A 21,060-nucleotide genomic window follows, 5' to 3' on the forward strand; every position below is an offset into this window, starting at 1 on the left:
AGCTTTGAATTAACAGTCCTACCAACTTAAAAGCGTTTATGCTCCCTGAAGGGAAGGCATAAAATTAGTCGCTGCCTTGTCCATCTCTCCCACTCTTGTATGGAGAATAACTTTTAAAAGTACTTAAGAATTTGAATTCAAACTTCAAGCAGCGATGAAGTGCAGTGTCAAAGAACTATTGATTACTTCGCTTAATAATGCTTATCTGGAGTAGAACATCTACACTATCAATGATATCACACATATTTTAAATTAATCTTGGTAGAGGGAAGGCAGTGTCAAAGAACCATAACTTGACCAACATGTTTAACTGGAATCGGGGCTATGAATTGCAAGAAAATTTTTAGTTTGTGCTATAATATTGGCTTAAATATCACAAGACCTTAAAGGCTGCAGGGGTGCATTGTATCAACTCCCTCTTGAGGTTCTCAACAAAGTTTAATCTGTTGAATATTTAAGCGGCAAGTATAAAGACACTATTATGCTTCTTTTCTTTGAGTGACTCTTGGTCCTACTGCCAAGACGCAGCAGCATCATCCTGATGCCAGTTGTTATTGCTATTGTCCAACAGATACCTTTAGAGAATAAAAATATATAATCCCTCATATTGTCTTTAAGTAGCAAATAGCATTCAGACTTTCAGAAACTATTTCCTATGTTTAACATAAATTACCAGACAATCTGACCAAAATTTTTATGCAACCGATGAATGAAACCTAATGAAGTTGCATCACTTTCAAAGAAGAAGCAGTCACAGAAAGCCAAGTTTTGACAAGAAGGCAAAAAATGTGCCTTATTTATAAGATAGCAAATTTACTCAGATTATGACTTTTCCATCAGATGTGAACATATATGTAATAGAAGGTAATTGAATGTTGTGAATTCATTTTGATAAAAAGAAATCATTAAAATCGAGGTTGCAATTAGTTAAATGCAGAGAAAATCAAACCTTGACCTTGTTTCAAAATCACATTCATGCCAAAACACATTTACACCAATTTCACAAAAAATTGCTTGTTAAGAGTCAAGCCCCTTTTCAGCAATTTTTTGTGAAATTGGTGTAAATGTGTTTTGGCATGAATGTGATTTTGAAACGAGTTGATTGCAATGACAATCGCATATAACTCTAGTCTTGTTTTGAAACAACAAACATGCATGCCAAATAATAATAACACAAACATTGAAATCTTGGTTTTCTGCTGAAACCAATTACCACTTAAAAGGGGCATAACTTTTAATGTGATTTTGATTGCAGCTTAAATTGAACTTTACCTGTGTTTCAATATAACCTACTTGCACACTAAATAATAAACACTATCGAAAACTTAAAAATTGCTTAAAAAGGGGCATAACATTAATAATGAGTTTATTGCATCCCAAGTCACCAAAAACAGTCGCTGAAATCCTTCATGATCACTCATTCTCATAACCCTTGTTACAATAATTGAGTATTTTGTATTACAAACACAATACTTATTCTTAAATAAAAACTGGGCAGGCAGGTATACATTAATGGATGACAAAACGTGTATTAACTGATAAATTCTTGTGACCATGCATCACTGATGCTCGTTTTTTCATATGCGTGACTCTGGGTGCAATGTTCAAAACAGCTTAATACAATGATCATCCCAGTAGTTTTATTACCAAAATATAAATTTTATTACCAAAATATAACTATCAAATGATGTTGCACTACCATATGGAAAGCATCAAACAAGCAATGGTATCTTGATACAAAATATAACAAAACACAAAATAACTGATTTTGATTTATACTTTTATGCAAGAAAAGTGCTAATACACCTTTTTTAAGTATGAACATCTGCAGGGACCCTCAGACTTGTTAAATCCTTCAAGCTCAGGCTATAAATGCATTCTTGTGCCTCTGCAGTTTGTGAAATGTACAAAAAGAGTAAAATCCATTCACTTTTGACTTAAATCTTATTTCTAAAGCAAGGCATAATTTGTTTGAATAAATGACAGCACTCAAAATGAAAAAATCTTTCCTTTTTTATTTCTACAAAAGTGTACAATCCAAAATAACAACATTCTAGCAGTCTTAGAAAAACTTTATTGCACCAACAGCCTTTTATATTCCATCCTTTTTTCTATCACTTTTTGGATGCCTGTTCAATTATTTTGTCCTGAAATACATAAAATTACAAAGCAATTACAAAGCAATCAGTGTCTTGAACTTGTGTACTGGTCAGTAGTTGGTTGTTCTACTTTAAACAAAGATATGTGCTTATAAAACAAAAGGGCCATGGAAGCCCTATATCTGGCTCTAAAAGCTGCCATTTTGTCAACATCTTGAGGAACTGATAAATGCATTAGAAACTGTGCATACACAAGCACTAAGTCCAATTTCAAAGCTGTAGCTCTCAAAGCAAACTAGAACTCCGCGAGTCGGATGTGTCGCCTTGTGAACAATATAGTTTAGGAGAAATGGCCAGGACAAAAATGAAATATGAAAATTAACAAAGGGCAATAACTCAAAAATAAGAAATGCAGAGCAACAGTTTCTGTGCACTGCACTTCTTAATAAGATATATCATCCTATGAAGTTTCAAGTCTATAGCTTTTATAATTGATGAGAAATGGCCTGGACAAAAATAAAGTATGAAAATTAACAAAGGGCAATAACTCAAAAAATAAGAAATGCAGAGCAGCATGCACTTCTTATCAATAAGATCTATCATCCTATGAAGTTTCAAGTCCATAGCTTTTATACTTTAGGAGAAATGGCCCAGACAAAAATAAAGTATGAAAATTAACAAAGGGCAATAACTCAAAAAATAAGTGCAGAGTACTGGTTCTTGTGCAGTGCACTTCAGGTCATTATAAGAAGCATAGCATGCATACCAAGTTTCAAGTCAATCCGACTTATAATGACTGACTTATGCTCCAGACAAGCTTAAGGGGACGGCGACAACGAGGCCGCCACCGCCGACAAAAGGAACCCCTATATGTCGCCTTTTTAAAGGCAACACAAAAATTAGGTCCCTGGGTCATGTCCACCTGGAGCAGGTTCTCTAGACAATGTTTAATGCCAAATATCTGTCTTAGCATTTGGCTAGTATAGAGGAAAAGATTTGTTTTTACTAAAAATAATACATAAGGGAAATATTACCCCTTAGGCAGGGACAATTATGACTTGGTGGGGAGGGGGGCTATAATTAGAACAATCATTAAAGAGGTCCACTAGTCATGTTTCATGCCATATATCTAAGCTACAGACTGCATGCTCTGTGGAGAGGATTTTTCAAATTTTTTTGTGCGACTTTTCTATGTATAATTCCACAATATATAGGCCTACTAGGAATATCAATGACCTCCATAGACAGGGTCAATTTTGATTAGAGGGCAGAAATTTAAAATAAATTAGAAAAGATCATCTAGACAATGTTTTTTTTGCAAAAGTTCTCGCCATTAAAATAAGCTCTAGCCTTTGTTTTCAGAATAATAATATCTCTCATATGTTGCAGTTTGCATCAGAATCCCTTGGGCAAACAAGTTGCTGCCCTTGGTTGGGTGACCCCTGTTGGAGGAACAAATATGAAAAAGCTTCATGGTAGAAATATTCCTGCTTAGTTTTAACATCATTGGCCAAGTAGTTAAGGAGATGGTTTTATAGACACACAATGACACAGCTCATCCTAAATAAGATCAAATTAAGATATAGATTCCCTTGGCTCCAAAGCCAATGAAGGGTTGAATTACCATTTATATGTAGCTCAATTCAATACAGTGTTTTTTTGTATCATTACATATAGACTATCCAAATACATTGATAATGACATTTAAATTTGCTTGTGTCTCATTTTCCAATTCTAAGACTGCAATGCATCAATGATAAACTTAATTTCTTAGTTTTCATTTAGGTCTTAAAAATATTTCCCAGTGTTCCCATAGGAAATTATTAAGGCACAAGTAAGTATCTAAGTAGAACTAACTAAATTAATGGCTTCCACACATGAATGAAAAGAACATTTGGTAGTATTGAGTGACTGATTAAGAGTTGGTGACCACAGCACTGATTTAAATAATTTTTTAATTTGAAATAGTAAAACAGAAAAAAGCATGACAAACCTTTAAAGGCGTCAATGCATTTACAGCTTGTAAACCAAGTGTCCGGAGTAATACAATAGGTGTAAAGTCAGTGTTGTAAAGTCTGTGCAGGCCATCTATGGTACCAATTACTGGCAGCACTTTTCTTTGACGATCTGTCTCATATTCCTTAAGGTAAGACAATGTTCCTATAATGAAAAAATAAAGTATTAACTTAAAGGTGCTAATTCACAATCTGATGATTTGTGCATTGTCATAAAGCATCTGACCCACGCACCTATATCACAGAAGACTAACTTCATATGGTTCACTGAAATGTCATTAGTTAGAAAGATACAATGTATGTGGGTTTGCTGTAAAAACATGTATGCTGGTTAAACTCCCATATAGGACACCATTTTCAGGAACGGTTAGAGAATTTTGAAGTATTTTTGTAAATATGAGCTATAATGCATAGATCCCTGACAATAAGAATTTCACTGTTAACAAAAGAGCACATGCTTACGTTTGTGGTTGAATCTATTGATATTCAAATTGAGGTCAAAGTAGGGATCTATCAATTGAAAAAAATAAATACAAAATGCAATCGATTGTTTTACAGTTCCTCACTAATAGCAAATCATGTTTGAAGCAGTGTTGTTGTGTTTTGTTGTCATTTTAGACATCCAACATAAAGATAGAGAAAATTATCAAAAATACACTAAAAGCAATATATAATCAATGTTGACCTGTAATGATGCAAAACATGCACAAAAAACCCTGTCAGGTTAATTATTTGGAAATCAGCAACAAATGAAGATAATTTTAGCCAAAATTCACATTGTGATACATATGTTAATATTTGTGCCATATCCAAACATGAAAATACCCTATAAAATTCATAATTTTTCTAAGTATACTAGACAATGCTATATGCCAAATATATATACATGTATGCATAGTATTATCCACAAGAAGATGTGTTTTCCTACATCCTACACGAGGCAAGTCACTCCAGGGAGAGGGCCTATTTTGACCTGAGGGTCATGATTAAGATAACTTTTGTAGAAATCTGAAAATTGATACTACATGCCAAATATCTAAGCTCTGGGCTATGTAGTTTATCAATAATCCTTAGATGTGTTTTCCTTTTAATCAAATGAATTTTGGGCAGGCAAATTTTGACCCTAGGGGTATGATTTATATCAATTTTGCAGATATTTACAAGGTAATGTTACATGCTAAATATCTTAGCTCTTGGCATTGTACATAGTTTCACAAAATAAGGCTGAAATGTGTTTTCTCATATAAGACTTTATGAACTAAGTGACCCAAGGGGCAGGGTCAACATTGACTCAAGGGGCATGATTAATACCAGTTTTGTAGAGCCCAACAAGGCAATGCTTCATGTCAAATATGGAAACTCTAGACATTGTAGTTTCACCAAAATAAGACTTAAATATCCTTTCCACACAAAAATATATCAACTAAGTGGCAGGACAATATTTACCCAGATCAATATTGACCCAAGGGGCATGATTAATACCAGTTATTTTGTGGTCCACAAAGTGATTTTAAATGCCAAATATTTAAGCTCTATAAAAAGGAATGAACAAGCGCACTGCAAAGGTGGGGCAATAAGTCTCAGATGTGCCTTTCCTATGCAAGTCTATATAAATGAAATGACCCCTGTGAATCCCAAATCCATGGACTTCTTGGTCTCCAATCAAAGCTAACTGGGCTGGCATTTAGAAGATTCACATTTACTAGTGATGCATCAACATGAAAATATTGAATTTACCCTTTTTAATAAGATTCAACCTTGTTACAAAAACCCCTTGTTTACAAGTTCATTTATATTCATACATGTATAGTTTCATGAAAATCAACACATTTTTCTTTATGATAAAACGTTTGCACAAGGGACTACAGTTATTGTTGCAGTCACTTAAAAATATCGAAGCATTAAGATGGACATACACACTGAAATTAATAAGTAACTAAGTACATCTCTGTAATTGTTTGATACCATTGTTTGGAATTTAATTTCTTATTAATTTATTCTATTAATTTTTTCTAATTAATTTCTATAGCTAGATAAAAAGTAAGATAGTTATCACTGTGATATATGAATGTACATACCTAGATCACTGCCATCAGAAGCAGCTCTTGATATTACTTCTGATAATTTAGAAACATCACCAAAACCAAGGTTCACTCCTTGTCCAGCAAGGGGGTGAAGTCTATGAGCTGCATCCCTGTAATCAAGTAATGTTGTTGTTGTTGTTTTGGGTGTATTAAAATGAATGGTGAAGTTATGTATCTTACCAAGATCATTACAAGTAAGTGACTATAGTAAGGAACCATTGGTACCAGTAAAGTTTTCAATGTATCAAACATACTGAAATAGATTTTAAACCATAAACCATCCCTATTTTTAGCATGTCAAGTGGTATATTAGTAAATAGCAAAAAAGAATCTGCAAGAATAAGGCCCTTTGTAAGTTATGTACTGTATGAAGCTAGAAATTAATAGAATTTATTATAAAAGACACATATCATATGTATACTAAGTATCAAACATGCCAAAATAGTTAACAAAACATATTTCTAAAGACAATGAAAGAGAGATTAATACCAGTCACATGATCTGCCAAGAAATCCCTTTTGTATTGGTAATAGAAAATGTGAAACAGAACATTAATTTATAGTAATGAAAGTGAGCAAAATGACTTGGTAACATTATTGCCCTTGTATCAGAAAGTGTGTACAGTATAAAGTGATAAGTATTGATCTATCCAATTTGCTAAAATAGGTTAACAAAACATATTTCCATAGTCTAAAAAGAGAATATAAGTCACATAAATGGATAGTAAAGTTATGCATGTAAATGGATACTGCAGTTATGTAAATTACCAAGTTAATGAACTATGTACTAGTGAGTGTGTATGACACAATTGCTATACATTTATGATATCAGATGTATCCAACTTGCTGGATTAGTTTAACCATACCTATTTGAAATGCTAAAAGCAAAAATAACTGGGCAAAAATGGATGTCATTTATGTACGTGCCAAGAACAAAGACTTTATATTAAAAGACATTAATTAATTTTCAAGCGAAAACCTTTAGTAGTTTTGCATGCAAAAAATTTGACCAGGAATTCAGAAAGGACCATAATTCTGTCAAAATCAATACTAGATGGGGTTTGGAAAGTGACCTCCTGTTATGATCTGAAGTTGCACGCAAATATCTTAAGTGGTTGATGTTGTACAAGAAGTTGTACGTAAAACTTTAGCAAAAGTGATATGCCGATGCGGACACCAATGCTTGGGTAAGATAATATAAAAAATAAAACATAGCAGCAATAACTTAACTCAAATTTACTTAAAGTAATGCTATATCAGGAGGGTTAAACATTAATTTCATCTAAAGTTTTTTATTACTCCGGAATGTAAGATGGCAAGACCCTCTGAATATCAGATCACAAAAACATGTCAATCATTTATCATTTTGTACAGCATTTAGTGTATTATAGAACTTTACCTACCCAACTAAAGCTACTCTATGTCTAACATAGTTTGAAGAATGTGTAAGACCTAGTGGAAATGAGGCACGACTTCCTTTCTGTACACCTGTAACTGTAGGTGGTAATTGTCTACATGATGTCCCACCTAGTGTAGTAAATATACACAATTATGACATTACTTACATTATGACATATATGTAGGTCAAATGGGGAAAAAACTGTAACAGTGTTCAAAACCAGCCAGTAGGAGATACATCATTAAGACAGATTCCAAGAATGTAGTCAGATGTATATTGTGATAGGATTACTAAATTTTCCCTATTTCCTTTTTATAATTTTATAATAATGTATGTCTTACATTATCAAAAAATATTTATTTCATATATGATTTTAAACAACTTAATAAGTAATATTGCAGTTGCATATACATCTGCTCCCTTATATAATGGAATCCAATGTCACCATGATGTTGGAACACAACTGTTAGACAACTGATTCAATATTCTTAGTTTTTTATGACCAGATAGAAAACCATGTATTGTGTACAGTTTTGTGACTGTTATGCATCTTATAACTACTTCCCTTTACAAACTTTCACTGCATTTAAATGATTTAAATGATAAAACGTTCACACAAATATAGATGGTTTAATTTTGTAATTTTACTCATCTAAGTGACTTTCAGTGAAAATTAACAAAAATACAAAACAAATCCCATAAAACAATGACAAGTATTAATGTCATACCTGGTGACAGTGTCTGTACCAAACTCTGGAACGTGCTTGAAACTTTGTTAGCAACTTCATTAATGTCCCTGTCATGCCACTGAAATCAAAACAAAAACATACTGGTACAAACACCTGTACCTCTACATTGATTATAAATAAAACCAATGACACCTGCATCAGGGAACTCTTTGGCCATATATGACTTTGTAAGCTAGAGAGATTATGAATTTAAGTCCCACAAAGAGTTTCCTACAAACTAAAATGTTATGGAATGGGACTAGTCTTGATAACTGACTCTCAAACTTTGATTAAAGAAATTAACAGTTTTATTTTCTCATGATAAATGATAAGTTTGTTTGAGAGGCAGTTATGAATGAGTGCAAGCCTAATTTCAATATGAATACAGGCTACGACATCATGTCAGAGAGTGACAGAATTTTCTTCATTTATTTTAATCTTCCTGTCAACGACAAAGAAACGTTTGTATGAATACTACCTTATTATAAGTAACAGCAAAGTTTTTATACAGATAATAATAATAAAATAAATTCAAATGAAAATACTTTAAAATAGTATACTACTTTCACTGAAAACTCTAATTGGTAACATAACACTTTACAAATTGTTAAAATAATAAAATAGGAAATGAACCATGAGATTAAGTCAATAATTTTAAATTCAGTTGAGCTGAATAAAAATAAGAGAATGCACCTACATAAGCATCATTTACAGCATCAATAAAGCTTTCATCTGACAATGAGGAGAGATGTTCTGCATGATCTGGTGATGTTGTCCATATTAAACTCATCACTGTATCTGACAGCTGTAAGTAATGAAATTCTTAAATCATTGCATTACTGAACAAGTAAATGAAAAACATACAAGTAAAAGTTTCAGCACATTTGGTATACTTAAGACTTGAATACCTTTACTTAGTTTAACAAGGTTTTAAAGTGGAATTGTGTCTTACTGCATACTTTAAGCTATTTCAAAGAACTTGTTTTATAACAAGGTGCATTTTGGAGCTACAGTAAAAGAAGTAGTTTTGCAGGCAATCCAGCCAAATATTCGGGGTGGGGGGGGGGGGGGGGGAACGACTAAAATTGATAAAATGCAAATTTAAAATCCTCGGAATAAAATAAATCAATAAGAGTGCTTGTTTTACTTACTGGTAACATTGCTATTGGACCTGTGGGTAGAAATCTTTGCCAGGCAACATTGTTGTCAGTCTGCAATAAAAACATTTTTAATGTTTTAATATTATATATGGACTTGATAGACACTAATAGTATTATAAACATGGATTTTAAGATTTCCTTAGTCAAAGGTATATGGAGTGCTGATTACTGCTAGTATATAGAGGATATTAAATGAGTGTAGATTAAATAGAGGCTCGCATTCAACTTGTTCAATAAATTTAGTTATGAACCTACACTAATATAACAATCTATTTATCACATACCCAAAATATCAAAATCTTATTAAAGTTAAGAGGTCATAAAGTGACCTCTAAATTCATCAACTAAAGTTCAAGGTAAACAAGATTATGATTTATATATGTGTACAGAGATCCCAACTAAAATGAGCTAGTATGTCTATCCAGACACCTTTAAAATAAAAGTTTCACTGACACAGACATATTAGTGATTTTGACACTATCATTGTTAGTGAAAAACATTTTATACTGTGTTTTAAGCATGCTACCTTACCCCTAGAATATTTAATACAGCAACAACTGCTTTTTGGTTGTAACTGAAATTTACTGTATGAAATTGTGCTGCCTTTCTTACAGAAGAATTCATACCATCAGATCCTATCTGAAATAATAAATAAAACCATACCATCACAACAGTATTGAAGAAAAAAAACTTGCATTTAATAAGCATTCCATCATTTCTTATACGTTTTAAAAGTTAGCAAATTAGTGTACCTAGTAATCATAAGCTAAAGAAACATACATAGATGGTAAAATAGAGATTGTGTAAACTGTATAACATTAAACAAGGATTTATTGTCAATATTATATAGTAATGATCAAAACGATACTGTTAAAGTTATGTTTACATTTGTATCATACACAACATTTAAAATATTACAATTAGTTATTTGCATTTTACAGACATGTATTTTTTGTACAAATTTCTATATTTGCTTCAGGTTTCAAAATAACAAATCATTATGTTTAGTTGTAAAATCTTGATTTAACATACATAATGTTTATATTAAAAATAAAGGTCTTTTCAAAGAAACAATATAAGTACATGTACAGAGAAATTATTTATCTGCAGCTAAATCATATAATAAAAGAGGCATGTATTGCCATATTCAAATATTGGTATAAATAAATTTATTAAGGAGTAAAACCTACTAAAAGTTTTGTTTTAAGTGTCTGTCCATTGTTAAGTACTAATTTGACCCAAGCATTAGAGTCCATATCTTTAGATACACCTGGTATTTTAATATCATCTACTCTTGTTTTGTACATGACTTCTACACGACCCTGGAGTGTGTCAAGTCTCCGTGTAAGAGCTTCTTGTATCACATCATTCTCTGCTACATATGCTAACTCATCTGCCATATTCTCTTGATTAAAGGTAATCAGTGAATTTGAACAAGATTCCCACACCTATAAATACAAAAATCAGTTTTAAATATAACATTTTAGATAGTTAAAAATACAATTTAGTATTTTATGGCAACAATTAAAGTGAACTTTTGGCAACAAAATGAACAAGAGCTGTTGGAGGACAGCAACGTTCGATAATTCCAAAGAGTTGTCACAAGGTTGTTTCAATGAGTATAATAATGCTTACCTATATGAATACATAAAATTGTCCCAAAAAAGAACAAAGGCTTGTTATTAAGATGTTTTATCGAGTAAATCACTGCTTTATTATTATGAATGCATAAAATTGTCACAAAAAAGGCACAAACCCTTCAGTAGTTATGGAGATACCAGCTTACACGTAAAACCTTAACCAGGAATTTCAAAGTCTAACAAGAACTGTTGGAGGACAGTAACGCACGACTATTCGAAAAGTTGTCACAAAGGTGTTTCATTGAGTATAATAATGCTTACCTATATGAATACATAAAATTGTCCCAAAAAAGAACAATGGCTTGTTATTAAGATGTTTTATCGAGTAAATCACTGCTTTATTATTATGAATGCATAAAATTGTCACAAAAAAGGCACAAACCCTTCAGTAGTTATGGAGATACCAGCTTACAAGCAAAACCTTTACCAAGAATTTCTAAGCCAAGAAAGGGGCATAATTATGAAAAAAAAAAAAATCAAGAGTTATGAGACTTATGCCAATCATGTAAGATAATCACAGAGAACAAGTGTGTGAAGTTTCAATCCATTCCCTTCAGTAGTTATGGAGATACCAGCTTACACGCAAAAACTTAACCAAGGATTTCTAAGTCGAAAAAGGGCATAAATATGCAAAAAAGCAAATCAGAGTTATGGGACTTGTGCAAATCATGTTAGATAATCAAAGAGAACAAGTGTGTGAAGTTTCAATCCATTCCCATCAATAGTTATGGAGATACCCGCTTACACGCAAAAACTTAAACAAGGATTTCTAAGTCAAAAAAGGGGCATAATTATGCAAAAAAGCAAATCAGAGTTATGGGACTTGTGCAAATCATGTTAGATAATCAAAGAGAACAAGTGTGTGAAGTTTCAATCCATTCCCATTAATAGTTATGCAGATACCAGCTTACACGCAAAAACTTAACCAAGGATTTCTAAGTCGAAAAAGGGGCATAATTATGCAAAAATGCAAACCAGAATTATGGGACTTGTGCCAATCATGTCATAAATCACAGAGAACAAGTGTGTGAAGTTTCAATCCATTTCCATCAATAGTTATGGAGATACCAGCTAACACGCAAAAACTTAACCAAGAATTTCCAAGTTGAAAAAAAGGGCATAAATATGTAAAAAAAGCAAATCAGATTTATTGGACGCCAACACTGACAAAATGGGTGACTGCGTTACCTCTAGTATTCAGCATAAATTCGAGCTAAAAATGAGTTTCATTTGCGAAATTACTCAATAAGGCTAGCTATATCAAGGGTTTTTCTCTCTTAATGAAAAAAAGCTAAACCTCTTCATTTAGGGAAAAGCTCTCTTAATGAAAAAAAAGCTAAACCTCTTCATTTAGGGACAAGTTATCACTAAAATTGCAATTTTGAGAAAGTAAATAAATGGCTAAGTTTAGATTTTTGAGAAAACTGCATTATTGTAAAGAAAATATCTGTTGGGAAGAGGCCTTATATAGGTCTCTGTTTCATAAGGTGAAAAACTGCTGTGTTTAGAGGAGAAATACTGGTATAACTCACAAACCTGCATTCGTAACACTTTTTGACATCTCATATCTTCAACTTCTGACCAGACATCACATTCTAAAAATACAAATTTAGTGTTATGAATAATTAATTGCATAATAATTTGAAAGGTATACATATAACAATTGTTGTGTAGCTGTATTTTCTCTAGCATATTGATTTTATATCTAATAACATAATGGGTCATACTCTGTCTCAGTAGTTTTTTATATGGAAAACAGCATATTCTGGATTGACTAATTATCTTAATGTATGATTTCAAATGTAAAGATGTAGAAATACAGACCAAAAATGTTTACAGGCATTGAATAGGCAAACTTGTTAACAGAATAACATTATCTTGCATCAAACCTGCTGTCTGGTTACAATTTTAAACTCATCTTGCATCAGAATTTAATAACAATACAATAAGTACAGAAAGAGCAATGAAACATGAGCTTATATGGTTTGTATGAAAGGGCAAAGCAGTCAATCAATTATTTAAATTTTTGTAAACTAGAACTCCTTGAGTCGGATGGGTCACCTTGTGAACAGTATAGCTGTCACTAAGGCATTCCTTCTTAAATATAGGTTATTTATAAACACCACTCTTACAATGTACATGTACCTTGAACTTTAGTGGCATTTGAACTGATTGTAATAACGTTACATCAGGATATATGTAGCTTGAATAGCTTTTATAAGTTTTATTGTGTAGGAGAATTGGCCCGGACAAAAATAAAGTACAATAATTAACAAAGAGCAATAACTCTTAAATCATGAAGTACAGAGTACCGGTTCTTGTGCACTGCTCTTCTTCTCAATGAGATTCATCATTCTATGAAGTTTCAAGTCCATAGCTTTTATAGTTTAGTATAAATGGCATGGACAAACATAAATTATGAAAATTAACAAAGGGCAATTACTCAAGAACTAAGAAGTGCAGAGTACAGATTCTTTTGCACTGCACTTCTCCTTAATGGGATCTATCATCCTATGAAGTTTCAAGTCCATAGCTTTTATAGTTAAGGAGAAATGGCCTGGACAAAAATAAAGTATGAAAATAAACAAAGGGCAATAACTCAAAAATTAAGGAGCACAGAGTAACAATTCTTGTGCACTGCACTTCGAGTCATTGAAAGAAGCATGCATACCAAGTTTGGAGTCCATCTGACTTATAGTGACTGAGTTATGCTCCAGACAAGCTTTAAGGGACACGGACACCAACAACAACCGACAAAAGTAACCCCTATATGTGTCGCCTTTTTCCAAGGCGACACAATAATAATGAATGTCTCTCATATTTGACTGACCTTAAGTACTAATGATATTGTGATTTAATATTATATATAATCATGTATTGTCTTACTTTCAAACAATTGAACAGTTGCAGGACTAAGTGTACAGGTCCTGTTACCATAACTTTCACTCAAAATTAGTGTTTTTTTAGGAGCTGCCTCTAATAAAACTATTCTTTTATTTTGCAAGATACTTTCATGACCTGAAATGAAAAAAACATATATGGCATTTAAAATAAACAATAACACATTAAAGGGTATAAAGCTTTATCTTATGAAATATTTTTATAAAATTTATCAACTGTGAAATTATATTGTTTCCATAATCTTATGAATGGTTCCTGAAATAGTTGTGACATAAAAAAAGTTTCTATTATTAAGCACACATGAATATTGTGCGTGCGTAAGCAATATAAGCTTGGTACAAGTTCACATGATGTTTCTTACCAATTATCTAAGCTTTAGCATTTAGAGTTTCTCAGGAGATGATTTTAAAAGATTTTATTATATACATGTAAGGAAAACCCACATACGTTATGGATCCCCTTGAGAGGGGTCAATTTTGTCCCCAAGGCTATTATCTTAATAACTTTGGTATAGGTTCACTACATGATGTTTCATGCCAATTACCTCAGCTCTTGTCTTTAAAGTTTCAGACATAATTTTTAAAGTTATTCTCTTGATTGCCATGGCACCAGCATGAAATGATATTTTTTCACAACTTTAAAAAGAAGATCACCTAAATATCATTCCTAGAAAGCTTTGATATCATTGACACGGTGATTTAGGAGGAGATGATGTTCAAAGAGAAGTGTGGACTGACAAATGGACAGACACCAGATGGTGAGTGATGACAATAGCTCACCTTGAGTACATTGTACTCTGGTGAGCTATAAAAACAACAAGAAAACAGATATCTCTTTCAAATGTTGCCCATTTACCAATTATTACATACTGTATATTTTATAGTGTTGTCCCGATTGTCTCTGAAAATCGATAACTAATCGGACCACCCCAAAAATCGGCGACAATCTATAGTCCTTTTTAAAAATCGATAATTTTAATGTTCTAACACCGCTGAATTGCCTAGGGCATAACTTTTTAACCTGTGGTCAAATAGAAGTTTCCCGACCAAATCTCTTTAATTCAATCCTAGTCTTTTTTGTTTGCCTTATCAAAAAAGAAATATAAAAAAAAATGGCTAGTGACAAAGTGGGCAATTTGAACTACTTTGTTGCCTGAACATCCAAGCAAATTCATCTACAATATTACATATAAATCTTTACTTAGCACAATAAATTTAATCCTCGGCTTCGAGCATATCTTTTAACCATTGAAATTTACTGCCGAAAATTTACTGCAAAAAACACATTTATGTGACATGATAATTATGCAGTCGCCGATGTACATCTACGGCATCTTAATAAATTGAGCATAATTTATACAACACCTTCCTCTTTTTAAACTTGATTATACTATCGGCAGACAATCAATTGTGGTGGTCCAATTAACAAAAGTGATTTTTGAGTCCGATACCTAACACTACTGTATAATACATTTTTTTCGACTCGCATAATTTGGTGAGTAACTTTTTAATGAACTTTAAAAATTAGTTGTTGAATTTACAGGGTTCGAATTTCAACTCCTTTCATGCAAAAATCATGTATTATTGTCAATTACATCTGATAGTTAATAATGGTTTATCAGAATATTAAACAAGGGTGCCATAGTCACAAAATACGCCCGTTTATGAAAGCTTTAGATGGAGATGGGGGCATTATGGATAAGTGTTATCTAGCAAGCAAGTTTTTATTCTTGGCACTGTGTTGTTAAATGAACCTTAAAACAAATCAGTAGGGAAGATATGCACAGGATGTGTGACCTTGACCTTGGTCGCAGGGACCTGAATTTTATGCACGGCACTCAGCCTCACAATGATGAACATTTGTGCCGAATTATATTGAAATCCCTCTATGCATGTAGAAGTTTTGCTACAGACAAGCGTTTTTCTATGAGCTCTAACTGTGACCTTCACCTTTGACCTAGAGACTTGGTTCATGTGCAGGGCACTACGTCTCATGGTGGTGAACAATTCTATAAAGTAACATTAAAATTCCTCCATGCATGTAGAAAATATGCTCCAGACAACATCTGGATATTTAATTATCTCCAGTGACCTTGACCTTGCAAATATTAACCTAAATTAAATGTGTCACATCTGTAGTCATGATAGTTACCATTTGTGCTACAATCCATCAATAAAATTAATGATGACTAAATGGTCCCTATACACATCTTCAAATTTTTATCTGAACTTTGACCTCTATGTGTAACCTTGACTTTGGTCGCAGGGATCTGAATTTTGCGTACGACACTCAGCCTCACAATGGTGAACATTTGTGCCAAGTTATATTGAAATCCCCCTATGAATGTAGAAGTTTTGCTCCGGACAAGCGTTTTTCAATGAGCTCTAAGTGTGACCTTGACCTTTGACCTGGAGACCTGGATCATGCATGGAGCAATACATATCATGGTGGTGAACATTTCCATAAAGTATTATAAAAATTCTTCCATACATGTAGGAGATATGCTCCAGACAAAATCTGGATATTTTACCATCTTTAGTGACCTTGACCTTGCATATATTGACCTAAAGTACATGTGTCACAGCCGTAGTCATGATAATGACCATTTGTGTTACAATCCCTCAATAAATGATGATTAAATCGTCCCTATACACATCTTCATATTTTTATCTAAACTTTGACCTCTATGTGTGACCTTGACCTTGGCTGCAGGGACCTGAATTTTGTGCGCGACACTCCGCCTCACAATGGTGAACATTTGTGCCAAGTTATATTGAAATCCCTCTATGCATGTGGAAGTTTTGCTCTGGACAAGCGTTTTTCAATGAGCTCTAAGTGTGACCTTGACCTTTGACCTAGAGACATAGTTCATGTGCGTGACATGGCTTCTCATAATGGTGAACATTTCTATGAAATTTCATTAAAATCCCTCCATGCGTGAAGGAGATATGCTCCGGACAAAATCTGGATATTTCATCATCTTTAGTGACCTTGACCTTGTATATATTGACCTAAATTATATGTATCACAGCCATAGTCTTGATAATGACCATTTGTGTTACAATCCCTCAATAAATGATGACTAAATGGTCCATATACACATCTTCATAATAAATTATTTTTATCTGAACTTTGACCTCTATGTGTGACCTTGACCTTGGCCGCAAGGACCTGAATCTTGCGCGTGACACTCCACCTCACAATGGTGAACATTTGTGCCAAGTAATATTGAAATCCCTCTATACATGTGGAAGTTTTGCTCCGGACAAGCATTTTTCAATGAGCTCTAAGTGTGACCTTGACCTTTGACCTAGAGACCTGGTTCATAAGCGTGACACTGCTTCTCATAGTGGTGAACATTTCTATGAAGTTTCATTAAAATCCCTCCATACATGTAGGAGATATGCTCCGGACAAAATTGGACGCCGCCCGCCCGCCCGACAGGGGCGTTCCCATAATACGTCCCGTTTTTCAAACGGGCGTATAAAAAATTATGATTTGACTGGTAATCTGTGTTATGGCTTTCTCAGTAACAGTGTGTAATCTGTGTTATGGCTTTCTCAGTAACAGTGTAAGTAAACTATATTTAAATACTGTATATTAAGTACTTTTTCAAATGTAAAGTTCTAGCCGTAAGGTGAGTCACGTACGACTAGCAAGGACACACTGTATTGGCTAGCCGTACGGCACTTTTCAAAATTATATGGAAGTCGAAAATGCATATGTTATTTTATGACTTTATGCGAGGATTTTAACCAAGAAACAGCAATTGTCTTCATATGTTTACTTTTTAGAGATTAATCGCCTTGTTGGCTATCGATCTTTGTCATCTCAAGATGTCGAGAAAAAATAGCGTTTGTTTGCATTTAAATAACACAAATTGAAATAGTTTACAAAATTTTGATAATAATCCTTTTCTTTTTTTTTTGTTTCATTAAGTTTAATTCTCGACACCTTTAAAATGAAGAAGAAAAAAAAACACCGAAAATAATTGTTGGGCTCTGATAATTGCGTCAATTACCAACAGTAGAGAAGTTTGTCCAGGACATTAAAGAAAGTTTGCATGTTCCGTGAAACGCATTCTAAAATTCTATTGTCAGTCCCTGGGTAGGCTTTAATTAATTATACAATTATTTTTGCTTTTTGGGTATTATCCTGATGAAGGTCATTATATGATCGAAACCGGTAGATAAATAAATTAACGTAAACCCACTCTGGTGTTCCTGACGTGTTGTTCTTCATCCTCTCCTTGATTACTTAATTATTTTTGCTTTTCACTGTTTTTTTCAATGTTCTTTTTATTTATTTATTCCACTCCAATCATTATTTATTCGATCCATGTGCTTAATTAACAAAAACGATTTAATAATTCATCTTTCATACAAATAAAACGACAAATGATAAGCTAGTTCTGGCTTCCATAACTTTATATGTCGCTTTTTTTTTGACATTTGCGACAGTACAGTTATCGGTCAACCCTATTTGCAAAGGCTACCAGAATTTTGGCAGTTCGAGTGCCATACATAAAACCTATTAAAATCACCCTTATTAATCAAATTTGGGTCAAATAAAAATACCATTTGATAAACAAATCAATTTTGAATCAATTCACGTTTTGTTTTTAAATGAAACTTCAATAACATTGTGTACCCAACTATTTGTTAGGGAAATATGAAGAAAATGTTTACCATATGGAGTCTGCTTTCAAATGAAATCTCGCGGGACTTCAAGTTTTGGGAATTCTAGCATCTATTTTTAGTAACGGACCATACACTATTTTTAGTAAGTGTACGATTTTAAATTGAAACAAACAGATAATTCATGAATCATCACTCAAAACAATATAAGTCCAACATGTTTTTGGTACAATGTCTGTTATTGAATAAATACACCGTTATTCACAATTGCAATTAAAAATAGCATTTGGGTCACTCAGGTCACCATGTCATGCAAAGGTATCCGAACCTAAATTCTCGCTAGTCACGTGATAATTAGGACAGCAATGGCGGCGAATTTTATGAAATGTGAACCCACTGATAAACTTTGAGGCATTATTTCATCAATCTAATGTTCTGTGTTCAAAAATATAGACTGAAGTGTCCCAAATATATCCAACTACCTGTATTAAAATAGCTTTTGTCCAGATCACGCAAATTTATTGAATTACAGCATGACATAAATATGTCACGGTTCTGGTTGACTTTCGATACGGGATTGGCTTCAGCGAACAGGTCTTGCCTACTATAAAACCTGTTCGCTGAAGTCTCTTTAGCTAATGATAAGCATGAAAATCAACGATGCGCAACTTTGACACTTTTATCAAGATAGCTTATACAACACTTGTTCGTATTCATTTTTTTTTACAAAGTGACGGAGCATCTTTATTTAAGTGAACACACAAGGACAAAAGCGGAGACTTGATTAAAATCCTCATTTAAAGACACAAAATAACATACGCATTTTCGACTTCCATATAATTTTGAAAATGTCTTACGGCTAGACAATACAGTGTGTCTTGGCTAGTCGTACGTGACTAAAAATTGTGTGTAAAATTTTTTTGAAAACCAGTTTTATTGTTGTAACAGAAGTTGCATTCGTGTTTAGATATTAAAATATAATAGAGTATTTCCATGGGTATATCAGGTTGGGGGCAGGATCTGACCCCCAATCGGAATGCCAGACGTTTCACTCCCAAGACATTTTACTACAGAGACGTTTCACTCCCAACCGTCTGTGACCAAAACTTTAATGTTGCAGCCAACAGATGAAATCAAAGGGCTGCAAGCTCTGTGGTATTTTCTGATCCCTGGAATCTAAATCGTACTGTATATCTGTATGTGTTTTCCTGTATAAGTTTATTTTTATGTACTATAAGTCATCTTGCAGGGCACCAGAGTTTGATACATACGGAATTTTGCATAACTAGTCTGAGTTGCATCAAAAAATAATTTATGTTCATTTTTTATGATAGCCACACTTTATCCTTGCATATCGTGGCTATTTCCTTAACAAAGACACTAAAAAAAAAAGAATTAAAAAAATGTTGACTAGACTGGGATTCGAACTCCTGACCTCTCACACACCAAACGAGCGCGTTACCCCTGCACCACGGAGAAGTTTTATAATCAATAGCTGAATAAAATCAAGTCATTCTAAATTTAGAATTTCCATTGCATTTCGGGTTATGGTAATTTCGAGGTATTTTGTTCAGGGTAAACCTGTTGTTTAAAATTGAAGTAAATAATTTAGCAAAAATCTTCTCGCCCAAACAGTCCAACATGTAGAAACTATATATTCAACTACTCGGCAGTCAGATTTATTTGTGTAGTATTCGGTAATCGACATCGCTAAAATAGCATTTTCTTTGATTAAAATCATATTCATCCGCGTAATTTGTGAGTGTGCATTTATTGACAACTCTATAAGCCAACGCTACTTTAAAAGTTTGAAGGTGTAGTAATTTGTTGGACACTTGTAATAAAAAATTGTTCTTTCTTTTAAATTGCTGGTTTTTAAGCAGTTTTGAGTGAGAACTAATTTGCGTTGTTAGGACTGTTAGGAAATTTTGTGTTAGACCGTGGATGTTAGCTTATTATCTGATCTGCGATCAGAAAATACAAAAAGTGACAGCCAGCCCACAACTATCTATTTATCTATGCTTATTATGTTCAAAAATAACAACAAAATTGATGTTTCATTATACAAAATCGGCCCTACAAAATAGTGTCACTTTAATTAACTAGCTAGACAATTAAATGGACTTGAACAGTCATGACCCTACCCAGTGCACAGGCCATTGATGCTCCAACCATCCCTCCACCAGAGATGACAATATCTGCAGTTTGCTCGTCTCCATAATTTGTCTGATAATGTCTTGAAACCATTGGCCGAAATAATCTCAGCTGCTTTGCCGTTGCCAAACAATGACAACACTTTTGTGTGAACAGTTTTGTTGCCATTTTGGGAGATGATCAGAGTTGTATCCCTTGTTGGAGAGGTCGGTAAAAACTATTTACGAATTTAGCAAAAATCGTC

General features: G+C 33.2%; 1 protein-coding gene across 1 annotated transcript; it reads right to left on the bottom strand.

Annotated features, from left to right (window-relative positions):
- Nucleotides 1-1,995: 1,995 nt before the first annotated feature.
- LOC132730340 (ubiquinone biosynthesis monooxygenase COQ6, mitochondrial-like) lies at nt 1,996-21,042 on the bottom strand. The gene is made up of 12 exons (XM_060716241.1): nt 20,807-21,042; nt 14,011-14,142; nt 12,661-12,719; nt 10,675-10,932; nt 10,016-10,123; nt 9,476-9,535; nt 9,022-9,129; nt 8,325-8,403; nt 7,601-7,724; nt 6,193-6,308; nt 4,093-4,259; nt 1,996-2,147 (listed from the first exon to the last, which is right to left on the bottom strand). The coding sequence occupies exons 1-12, from the start codon at nt 20,982-20,984 to the stop codon at nt 2,115-2,117; spliced, it is 1,422 nt and encodes a 473-aa protein (XP_060572224.1). The 5' UTR covers nt 20,985-21,042; the 3' UTR covers nt 1,996-2,114.
- Between the last annotated feature and the right edge of the window lie 18 nt (nt 21,043-21,060).

The sequence above is a fragment of the Ruditapes philippinarum genome, unplaced genomic scaffold (assembly GCF_026571515.1).
Source record: "Ruditapes philippinarum isolate M1 unplaced genomic scaffold, ASM2657151v2 ctg240_1_1_1_1, whole genome shotgun sequence".
NCBI classification, from domain to species: Eukaryota; Metazoa; Mollusca; class Bivalvia; order Venerida; family Veneridae; genus Ruditapes; species Ruditapes philippinarum.

Coding starts and splice junctions, on each gene's coding strand:
- LOC132730340 (XM_060716241.1), bottom strand. CDS start 20,984: ATGGCAACAAAACTGTTCACACAAAAGTGTTGTCATTGTTTGGCAACG. Junction 10,933..12,660: donor AAAAAGTGTTACGAATGCAG/GTTTGTGAGTTA, acceptor TTGTATTTATAG/GTGTGGGAATCTTGTTCAAA. Junction 4,260..6,192: donor TTCTGATGGCAGTGATCTAG/GTATGTACATTC, acceptor TTTTCATTATAG/GAACATTGTCTTACCTTAAG.